The sequence below is a fragment of the Protopterus annectens genome, chromosome 8.part0 (genome assembly GCF_019279795.1).
Source record: "Protopterus annectens isolate FY-2018-M chromosome 8.part0, PAN1.0, whole genome shotgun sequence".
Lineage (NCBI taxonomy): Eukaryota > Metazoa > Chordata > Ceratodontiformes > Protopteridae > Protopterus > Protopterus annectens.
This window is the reverse complement of record NC_056741.1, coordinates 391,401,761-391,414,293: the sequence shown is the minus strand read 5'-3', so window position 1 is coordinate 391,414,293 and position 12,533 is coordinate 391,401,761. Positions and strand designations below refer to the sequence as shown.

General features: G+C 35.3%; 1 protein-coding gene across 1 annotated transcript in view; it reads right to left on the bottom strand.

The window, feature by feature from the left end:
- Nucleotides 1-12,533, bottom strand: part of LOC122808238 (putative DBH-like monooxygenase protein 2) — a 340,431-nt gene that overhangs the window by 161,961 nt on the left and 165,937 nt on the right. Inside the window, exon 8 of the mRNA XM_044079200.1 lies at nt 10,132-10,223. Coding sequence (XP_043935135.1) covers nt 10,132-10,223 — 92 coding nt within the window. The remainder of the gene's footprint in view (nt 1-10,131; nt 10,224-12,533) is intronic.

The following is a 12,533-nucleotide window of genomic DNA, read 5'->3' as shown; positions in this document are numbered from 1 at the left end:
AGAATTTGCTATTTCTGATACAGGTCTCATGACCATGAGCCTAATGTAAGAAAACATTCAAGTGAAAAACATAAACCAAATCAAAAATACACTTTCAAAATACAGAAATGTGAATTGAAACAATACAATCATATTACTATAAAATAAAATTAAACCGATAACAATACTAAACCTAAAAAAATTCAAGCATTTTAAAGAACTAAAGCATGTAATGCAGGGGTGTATTCTCTGCGCCTCCTGTTTATATCAGGTTTTCATCATCAGACCTAAATTGTCTGTATACTTACTCCACATTCATACTGTATTTTGAAGTAAAATACAACAATTTGATCTATATGGCAAATACATATTCAATGTATTTAGGATGTGGGGTGTATTTAGGATGTGGGGTGTAGGAAGATATGCCTTCCACAACACTGGAGTGCAGATAGGGCTTAGCCTTGTGCAATGTTCATTCTAGCTGTAATTCTTTTTTCACAGTAATTCAACATTATAATATATTGTATCCTTTCAAAGTCCTGTGTTTTGAGAATTTAACATTTTGCATTTGTTTTGTATCATTTTTACTGGCATTCTTTCTTACTTTAGGTACCCCTTGCAACCAATATTCCCCATAATTTCTACAACCAGAAGAGGCTTTTGTTTACTCACTTTTACACTAGCATGCATCACGCCAGAAGACCACACTGACCGTAAAATTAAGTACAGAACCTATGCTGTAATGCTGTTATTAGCTCAGCGGACTAACCATGCTAAGGGTAATCATAATATTCTGCATTCCATGCATGAGTCTGTGATATCTGTACACAGATCACTGACTACCAAACATCAGTTATCTAAAGCTTGCTCTCACATGTGTATGTTTATCAATACATTTATTTTGATGTAAGCATATTGAAAGGCTTATTTTTCATCTTTACTAATGAAAAGGAATTTCTAAACGGAATCAAGATATTCGTATTTACATACTCTATTAGGACAATACGTAATTTATAATGCACAGAATTTACTTTATCTTTATGGTTGATAAACACTAGCTGGCGCATTGTTCCACAAAGTAACAGCACAATGCAGAGGTGCCTGGATACGTTATGCAGAGATGTTCAGTGGCAGCACTGAGGCTGAGGGGAAAATGAGGCAGATAGCCATTCAGTGATGAGGAGGTGCGACTATTCTTCTAATCAGCGTAAAGACAGCTGGTCATTCACTGTCCAGTATCACCTTATGAGAAAATATAGTCTTTCACAGAGATATGTAACTGGTTTTGGGGTAAAATGTTTACCCTTTGTTGACCAGGTTAGTCCCAGTAGCCTTGCTTCAGGGAAGATCCGAGGTGGCTTCATACTGACTAGGGGGGATTTAGCCAGGACACCAGTGAACTTCCTCTATTCTTTGTGGGGCACACTGGATAGTGCTTCTTTGTGGAGGAAGAGGGAAAAGACTCTGAGATGGCAGAGGTTATTGCAACTACAAATAATTCTGTTATAAAAATGTCTGATACTGATATTCCTTCTAACATTACTGCGGCAACTTTATCACAGAGACATTTGTCTAACAATGTTCTTCAGGATATGATAGGGCAAGATGAACCTTCACCGGGTTCAGCAGTCATATGTAATGAAATAATGGAAGAAAAATGGACTGCTTCACATTTTCCTGCACTTCCAACTAGCTTCATATTCCAGATGTTACTCTTGAAGTTGTTGTAAGACTAAAGACCATGGCTATTGTACCTTTCATTGTTCTCACTAAAACTTTAACTGCCAAAGCCTGTGCATCGGGGATATTTTCAACCTCTAATTTGGTTACATGCTCCTGAAATCAAATAATTTGGACATTAGCCAGAGTCTTTTATTACAGTTAAAGAAGTTGCTAAGCCCTCTGACCCTACTCTCCATAACGCAGATGCTCATAAGATTTTTGACCTAAAAAGCAGCCTTCTGTATGCTAGTGATAGTAAATGTAGACGAGAAAACTCCTTGCTTTTCTACAACCTTCTGCTGGCATTAGAAGTGAAGGTGATGGTGTTGTGAAGGAAGGGGAAGTTTAGGCAACGGAGTTTCTCAGAAAATGGAAGATGAAATTGAAGTTTATAACTCTGAGAAAAGCGCTGAAATGTAAGAAAACAGTTAGCCAGCAAATGAACTCAAAATAATATGATAACCTTTCTATTCTTACACTAAATGTTACAGATTTGATTCTGATGCCAGGAGGTTATCAATACTCTGCTGGTGTATGTGCTGGACAGAAGTTATTTTAAGTTTGGTGGCTCTATGGATTCTGACTTTACTTCAATTACATCAGTTTTAAATCTTGTGGAATACTGTTTTTTTGGGGGGACCTTTGCTGTAGACTGCTGTTCAGGGGGTTGTTGTGCTTTTCAGGGTTTAACATATAATTCCGTCAACAAATTTAAATAAATAAATAAATAAATAAATAAATAATCAGATCCTGGATGTTACAGTTTTCAGACCAGGTAAAGGTCTTGATCTAGATCCATTTTATATAGGGCTATGTAAAGATTAATACTATTTTATTCATATATGGCTGACTCAGAATACCATTGTTTGAAGTAGTTAAAACATTTTGTTAGTAAATTTGCATATACCTGTATTAGATGATTTTAATTGTGACCTACATAAAAAGCACAGTAAGGAAGGGCATGATATGAACATATGTAAAGAAATGGCGAAAATGGCAATTTATGACTGGGTATGTCTTATGTCTTCATGTATCATAGGGGACCTCTGCATTCTGAAACTGACTAAGCAACATATTCCTGTTCCCATTTTGAAGTGAAGGGATTGTTTTGACTGTTATTTTCGGATCACTGCAGAGCTTCCAGATTAGACGATTTTTTGGTTCCTTTGGGTAAAGGCTTAAAGAGGCTTACGGTTCTTGAATGACTGACAGGCCTTGGATACATTATGTTCAGAAATAGAATAATCACAATAGTATGAGAATTCACTATAATTTCAGGTCTACTAGATGGATGGCATTTTACAAAGGTACAAGATTGATTATTGAAAGTGGCAAATAGAAATATGGAAGACTTTCCAACGTTGATATGGAGAAGAAATTAAGCAATTAGTTCTTTTAATTTGTAATAACATTTCTGAGGGCTACATAAAGAAAGGGGAACATAATGCAGTGAATGAGAAAAAATCATGCACAAGTTATTAACTCGACACTATCTGTTTGTTTATTTTTTTGTTTGTTTTTTTTAAGACAACAAAGAAATGGTTAAACCACTGACTGGTAAGTTTATTCAGCGCAAACAAAATCTGTTCAGGGGCTTGAAAGATACAAATGTGAAGGTTTGGTTAAACAACACTAATATGTTACTGTGCAAATGACTATGTTATCTTGTTTTATGGATGTTGCATTGGATTTTCCTTGGGCGTGCATCAATTTAGTTATACTGTTAGAAACTGAGTTGTAAGTTAGAAACTGTGTTACATTTAGTCGGTGTTGACAGTGGTCCAGATTTGGATGATTTTATTTATGATTGCTGCAAGACCTTAACTTCAGCAGTAAAACATTGTTTCTTAGCGGTTTTAAATGAATGGTTGGCTTGTGATATTAGTCACTTGAATACAGTGGATATAATCATACAATTCATCTGAAAAGAGGGAACAAGATGGCTGTTAATAAAAGGAAACCCATTGAAATATGGACTACAAAACTTTCATGAGAAATTTACATTTACAACTTACTTCTGACTTTCATAATGATGTATTAAATAATCTGATAGTGTTTCTGGTGTACTCAACCTTAAGACATGCCACTTCTGCTTAAAAAGGTAGTTGATTCTGGTCTGCTACATGAAGGGAAAGAAGCGTGCCCGCTGTCCTGTGATAACTCTAAGACATTTAACAGCATACATAATGTCAGAGTGTGATAGATTTTGCAGTGTTGTGGTACTGGGCTTCAGTTTTTGAAGCACAATCAGTCCACTTATCACCATATATGAATGAGATGCATAATGAATGTGTGGGTATATCAGCATGTATGCAGAGAGAGAGGTACATCAAAGATACCCCTATCTCTATGTCATTACTGGAGAATTCTGTCTGCTTACCTCATGGATTTCCTGTACCTACTTTTCTATCTTATGCAGATGATGCTGTCATTATAGTCAAATACAGACTTTGGATACAATTTCCTGTACCTACTTTTCTATCTTATGCAGATGATGCTGTCATTATAGTCAAATACAGACTTTGGATACAGATACCAGGCTATACTTTAGAAAGACATTTGCATGTTGTTGGATTACAGTTGACTTAGATATCGAATGAGGGTTTCAGGTTTTGGAATTCTGTCTGAGGTATTCTTTTTTTCACGTGATTAGATCATTACTTTGGATGTAGCATTCGGTGCCATAAAGACTGGACGAAATCCACGGTTGCAGAAAGTAAAGAGGTTGAAATATGCTGTATAATTCTGGGCAACGTACAAGCTGTGTAATTTTCTAAAAATGTCTACATTATTTATGGCACCCTGATAGTTATATGTTGCTCTTTTTTATCCCTTTATATCCTTATTGTTGCTTGGGAGGAGACTATTACTGACATTGTCTTTTCTTTTTTGGGGGATCTTGGCTTAATTCCATACAGCAACGTAATCTGTTCAATACTCCTTTAAAGTGAAGATAAACAGCCTGTGATGTCCCTGGTACCTAATCATTTATTAACATATATTCCATACTTGTGCAAAATAAAGGCACTGATTGCTTGGAAACTCCTTTATGTACTAAATATAGGGAATTATTAGCAACAGTAAGCATATAAACCACTTAAAAAAACATATTCTTTACTAATGCGGAAGATGATGATTTAAAAGATTACCAATATAAGTGGTTATGTGGGAATGCCGATACATAGTTTATAAAGGGATCTCTGCACTCTTGACATGTCAAAATATTGCAAGACTTTGATAGAAGGATGTGCAGGACTTTTCAAATCCCAAAGGAAAAGTGTTAACTAGAGGCAAATTATTATATCAATTTATTACATATATAGCTTTTCAGAGTGGCTTGACTTTGTATCAAGACTGTCCTTAAATAAAATGATGGGGAAGCTCATGTCAAAATATAAGACTTTTACAGAACAGCAGCATCATTTCCTTGGGTGCAGAGTGGAGGAAGACACGATCACTCATTTCTCTCATGTAACAGGATTAGGAGATTCTGGGAAAGTAACTTTCACTTGAGAATACTTTGGCATGAACTTTACAGTACCATCATCTGTTATTCACTAGGTCATTTCATTATGGGAAGATTCCTCAAGATTGCAGACATGTACTTGTTAAACCTGTCTTTAAGGGAAAGGGGGTAGGACAAACCAAGAGTCACGCAGACCAATGAATTTACTTTCATGCTGAGGAAAAATAATGGAGAAGGTTATTTTGGATAAGTTATTGTCCAAAACGGAAAGGTTGTGACTTGAAACCATATATCAGCATGCATATGTGGAAAATAGAGCTATAACCACCAGTAACATTATGTTCTATAACAATATAACAGCTAAACATGAAAACCTGTGTTGTGATGTAATTTATATAGAATTAAATAAATTAGAACAGTAGGTATTGATGTACTCTTAATAAGATGGACAGCTACATGGCTTACAAATAGGATATGCAAGTACCATACAGCAATTAGACAAGTGAAATTCTAGGTTACAGTCAGGGTGTCCTACAGGGCTCAGTCCTAAGCTGTTACTTGTTTAGACTGTTTCTTTCAGACTTATCTTTTTCATCTGAGGTGTTCTATGGTCTATATGCAGATGATTTCAAAATGGGAAAACTGATGAGTTATAGACAGGGCATGTCTGCCAAAGAACTTGACTACTCATTTGGGTACTGGAGAATAATATGCTGATAAACACATTGAAAGCTAAGCATGTGAGATTTGGGAGACATAGTCTGAAAGGTGAATATTTAAAACAGCACACAGCTGAAACTGTAAATGCATTTAAGGACAATGGTATATGGGTAGATCCAGCTTTGATGTTTTAATCACATTAACCAACTTGGTTAATGATGGTTATAGAACTATAGGTCATCAAAAATATTTATAAAGTCTGGGAAATCAGAAATTATGAAATCATTGTTTCTTAGATAAATTAGACCCAAGCCTGAGTATGGCGTGACAATATGTAAACATTATAAGAAAACAAGTTTGAGCAAATTAGAAAGAGTACAGTAGAAATTTACCGAGGGCATCCATGGATGTGAACATTTAAGTTATTATGAAGGACTAAATATTTGAACTTGTACAGTATCTAACAGATATTTAAAAAGAGCATTTAGCAATAACTACATTCGTGAATGGTTTGGGGTTATCAAGAAGTACTAAAGAAACATCAAACAGCCTATGTAGAAAATTATATAGGAATGAGAGGTGTACTAACTGGTTTTCTGAGAAAGCAGCTGATGCATGGCATAGACTACCAAATTACATAAAAGCAAGCACTAGTTTAATTAGATATTTTAAGGACAACTTGGACATTTATGGGAGCAACTGTTTTGGTATATTGGCAGACTAGAACGGCACTATTGCTAGTGCCTGAAATATTTGTATGTCTGTATGTATAACTTGGAAATGCTGCTACACTGTCTCTATCCTTACTTTTGTATTGAGATTATAGAAAGAAATGGGATTGGGAAATAAAAATAATTGATATTTTATTTTATTTCTATTTTGTTGACTGGGTTAGCACCACTGGACCGAGGTGATGCTCAAACAGAGTAGGGGGAATTTGGCCAGAGTACCAGAGAACTTACCTTACTCTTTTCGATAAGTACCATGAGATCTCTTATGGTAACTGGATCAGGACTGACATATTTGGTTAGGACTTTGTGCTGAAGTACTGTATAACAAGTAGCACATTTTCAGTACATGTATTTTGCTCTGGCAAATGTTTTGGCGTTAACCACTGTTATTGCCTTGTTTTATGATATCTTCCTATTGTTTGCACAAATTATTTTCAGTTTCACCTCATGTAAACATTCTGTTTGTGTAGCTTCTGTTAGACTTTGTGAATTCTGCACTATTTGTGTTACTTAATAAAGAACCTTTACACATTTTGATAAATGCAGTGGAATCCTTTACATACACCTAGGCTACCACCAACACTGCAATAAATTATTTACTTGAAGGCTCCAGACCCTTTGAAATTTGTATCCAAGAAGACTTGTGTGCCAAATGGTCCCATTATTTTTATATGGTATTTCCGTACATGCCTTATAATAGCAAACAGCTTAGACTTCTTCTATATCTGTGTCTAAGACAGACTAACAGAATCAACAGAATAGTACTAACAAAATTAATATTAACTCCAAGCAGATAGTATAATCATTTTTATAAGTCAGTAATGCACATCAGCATTGCTGTATATCTCTCGGGCGGGCACCAGCCTGCACCTTTATCTAGATGACCAGCAGTGCACTCTGTGGTCCGTTATATTATATATGCATGTTTTTTTTTTTCTTGTTTTACCTAACCAAATTTTCATTCAATCACAATTACTGAACAATAAGTATTTTAATGGGACAACATCTGCATCTTATATATGTAACAGATTGCATGAATGTAAAACAAGAAGAATACATGGAACAGTTTGAAGGGTATGAATAAGTAAAATGTCAAGCATTTATAATAAAAAAGCCCACGGTAAGTAACCAAGAAGCCAGTTATAAAAAACAGCTTAGCAAATAATGTGCGCAATGCTGGTGGTAGTGTTTCACTTTTGTTAACTTGTAAATTTCCTTTCATAATACTTCCTACCTACTACTACTACTACTAGTAAAAATAATAATGGTTGGGATCTATGGATGAATCCTGAAAAAGTAGTATCTTTGAACTGGCTGTGCAGGACGGCTCACGACTAAGAAGAAATACATTAAACATTGTCTTGAAATATATGGACCTTTCACATGGCCACTAATTAGAAGTCAGCTACATGCTACTTCATTATAAATCTGAGCCATAGTGTGCTGTATCATAGATGCATTCTGCACAATGTAAATCAGAACACTGTCTGTCATTGACAAAGTTCATAGAATAGATTGTAGTAATGAAAGTTGGCATAAAATGAGGATAATTATCTTTGAATTGCTCACCAGAGTGAATAGCACACCACTGTAAATGAAGACATAATCTCTCTGTGGCTTAAAATGGCAGTGCAACAAAGCAGGAACCAGAGATGGGGTATAGTATGTTTGTGTGTGACACGGCAGGAACCAGAGATGGGGTACGGTATGTCTGTGCGTGACACAGCAGGAACCAGAGATGGGGTACTATGTTTGTGTGACACAGCAGGAACTAGAGATGGCATACGGTATGTCTGTGAGTGACACAGCAAGAACCAGAGATGGAGTAAGGTGTGTCTGTGTGTGGCACAGCAGGAACCAGAGATGGGGTACAGTATGTTTGCGTGTGACATTGCAGGAACCAGAGATGTGGTACGATATGTTTGTGTATGACACATCTTATTCAGTCACTATTCCCTGTTCCACTTTCATGCCACACAAATTATAATAATATTTTCCATTAATTAGGGATGACAGCATAGCTACAGACATGACCATAATATGGTAATGAGGGAATCTAGTGCTATGACAGCTCACAATGGCAGGAGCACAATAGCATTACTGTATTCAGGTGGGGATATTGTTGTAATTTAAGCAAGTTTGCCTGCACTACAAGGAAATGTGATGCCAGTAGGATTTCTCTTATTATGCACAGAAGATTTTTTTTCCAGATTTACCACTTAAGCAGTGATGGTACTGCTCAGCTCTGCATGCTGAAGGACATATATGAGAAAAGTGGGGGGACTGGTTTGGTTAGACACATTACATGAACCGAAGGTACACTGCTCTGGTCCTGTTACTTCAGTAGGTGGGGCTAGCTTGTGCACAGCTGTACCAGTTCTGAATTTCATAAAATCCTGGGGAAGGTATGTATCCTCTTTGCATAGAATTATGTGGCTACACAATGGAGAATGACCATAAACAAGGTCTTACCAGCAGTGTAGCAAGCTTTGAGTCACAGGTATTTCATATGGCATTCTGCTGCATACCAGCTCTATTCCACTGGACACAATGTTTATGAATACCACAGAATATTAATAAAAATATAGTTCAGTTCTAATATAACTTCTTTGTGTTATGTTACATCCGCATAATACTTTACAAGATTTAACCCATCAAATGTTCTTTTCTTCAGTTATTAACTGATGAACATTTTTATGGAACTACTTAATCTATATCCATTGCTTAACTATACAAGTATGTTGAATATAAAATGAAAAGAATAAACAATCTGACTGGTAACAGCATGTAAAAAGCTGTGTATATAGTGTAACAAGCCACTGAAAAGGAATTGCATAGGCAGCAGTGCAGCTACCTAATAAATGACCATTACTAAACAGGATAGGGAATGCAAAATGGAAAGAATAAATGAAGCAATTTGATTGGTTACAAGTAAAATACCATGTGTATACAAGATAATAACCTATTGCGAAGACGTGAAATAGATAACTATGTAAAAAATATATATCATTGTGCAGAGTATTAACAGCAGATCTTCATCTTGTTCATCCTTTCACTTTCCTTATATCACAAACTGACGAATAACACATAATTTAAAAGTAACTACCTTACACATTGTCGTTAAATTGCTAGATCAAAGCACTAATATATTTTTATTCATGCAATAATGATATATGTCATACATTGCAGTATGAAAGTCCACTATATATATATATATATATATATATATATATATATATATATATATATATATATATATCTTAAGAAACTTAAAGGGATTGGTCGGTTGTCCCATAACAACATACCTAACTGCAGAATACTTTTTGCTTAAGCCGTGTTTCATCTCATACCCCTAAACAGTTAATCATGCAACATTTAACACTTGCTCATGCCCTAACGCTTGGATACGTACATTTTGTTGTATGTGTATTGACCAGTTTTGGCAATCCTCTCAGTAAAAATGGTGAGCAACAATGATGGAAAAAGAATCACATCTTCTACCTTCTACAGTTATCACACAATAAACAGAACCATCTCATGTCTCAGTGTCTAGTTATATACATTTTACTGTACCTGTAAAGTGCACATTTGACAGCCCTTCCAGTCAAATGAGTGTGTGGCAAAGAAGCAAAAATGATCATATCACCAACATTGTTCTGATTCAGCTGAAAAAAACAAAAATAAAAATATCTTATGTGGCAAGATCTTTGTATTTAAAACAAGGTAACATAAAATGGTTAATGCCAACCAAATAATTTAAATAAATAAATCCATGTAATTTTTCAGTATAACTACTTAAATGTTAACTTCCATTCTAATCAAAATTTATTATTTGATCTTTACTACTCTGATGTTTAAATAGCTTTTAAACAGAATTGCGAACAGCATATTTAATTATCACAAATAATTTCATACAGGGGATAGTTTTATATAGAGGGTTATGATGGGGTCTCAGATCGTAACCATGTTATTATGTATTCAAGACATGGATGTCAAGAAATTCACCTAAAAAGTGAAAAATCACCAAGTGTTTTGCTGGCTTTCAATGCCATAAAACACTAGTGGTTGCTTATCAGAAAGGCAGTGTAACGTTGTCCGTCATGTTTACACCTACCTTTAATACCTCTCTGCTGTGTAGATTTTCACAGAATATCCAGATTATGGCTTCATATTTTTGGTCTGTTCCTCATAAAATCTGTCGTTTACACAGAATCCAATAAGGACTGAAGTTCACTAAATAATGACATGCATTTGAATTCCAGAGTTTGTATCCTTCACATTATGCAGCCGAACACATCCTGTTATTCTAGCAACTTTCTAAGATTTTTATTTATTTTTTTTTTAACAGGAAGTTAGGGACACATTAAGAGTATAGACAACAGGTAGAAACAAATTTTTTGCTCTGCCACTGTCATTTGCTAATCAACAGCAGATTTTATTGCAGGGCAGTAGACCTGACCTTAACATACGCAGGGAGGTGCCTAACATTTGTTACAGTCAGGCCGTGCACCACTCTGGCACTGAACTGGTTTGTCTTTTTCCAAAAATCAGAGCATAATCACTGCGCTCCATGTGCTACAACATGGTTAAGATCAGTGAGACCCAATCATAACTCTTTGTAATGCATGGAGTTTTATCTACTCCATGTACTATCAGTTACAAATGTAAAAAAAAAGCGCAAAGTGTTTTACCAGATTTGAAAGACAGTGAACCACATACCGAGTGCTCTCACATAAACAACAAGTAAATATAGGTGGAAGAAAAGTCAGGGACAATTTATTTAGTTGAATAAGGAACTTACAGACTGACGTGCGTAAACTTCCCAGAACAAAAATATGAGGCAAGATATTTAGGACAGCTGAGTGTGAAGAAATGTCTCTTTCGTGAGACCTGACCATATCAGCACTTAGAGGTGTGTAACAATTGTTACCTATTAAAGGAGTTAATTATGTCTCATCACTGCAAACAAACTACATTCAGCAACCGTGCAACTACATAAAAACTGATTTTTTTTTTTACCATCTTAAAACTGGCCTCCCCTAGCAGGGCTGATACCAACTAGGAAACAACATGACTCATCTCATCGGGACTTATCAAAATATTTCTCACATATTGTGTTTCACCAAATGTACATGGTCACAGAAAAGCTTCAATACTGGAAATATAATTTCCCTTGAGTTACTCTGACACATAATACATATTTTTAATAGAAAAGGTTGTGAATATTCTCTATGTATCTGGGAAAGGAGTTTTCTTAAATGCTCAGAAGATTAATTAACAAACAAAAATTTGGCAAAATATATTAGGTCAATTTTTGTTTCATCAAACTGTATTTAATTAAACTACACTTAACCACACATAAAAAGGATCTGCTTTTGTGCCAAAAGTATGTATTAGTTTGGTAGAATAAATGTTATTAAAAGAAATGAGCAGAACAGTTTGAAATGAATGCTTTCTACTGTTGATAAACTGCATGCTTCACAAAATCTAACGCACAGCATGAAAAAAATAATATTTGAGAAATAAATAAACTAGGACATAATTATAAGGATTCATGGGACTACAACAAGAATTTAGAATTCCTTCCATAGTTGTCAAAAGTGCATCATAAACTCTCCCAGAATTGTCTCTAGCTGACAGATCAGCTTCTGTCTGCAGACCTCTCAACTGTCCCTGATTTTCAGGAATGTCCCTGATTTAGACTCCGATTGTAGGTCTGTCCCTTTTAATCCCTCTTAAAACTGGTGACTGCTGAAGAAAAAGTGGTGAGTTGCCCTTAATAAATAATGACAGTAATCCAGAGTTATAGACATTTTACGTCAGAATATCTATATTAATCCACATTCTCTTAATCTACAAATGTTTCAAGCTAATAGTACAAACATTTAAAAAATGTCCCTGCTTATTTGAGGATTTGTCCCTGATTCTGTTGAGATTTGTCTCTGATTGGTTGAGAGCTATGTGTCTGAGTTTTT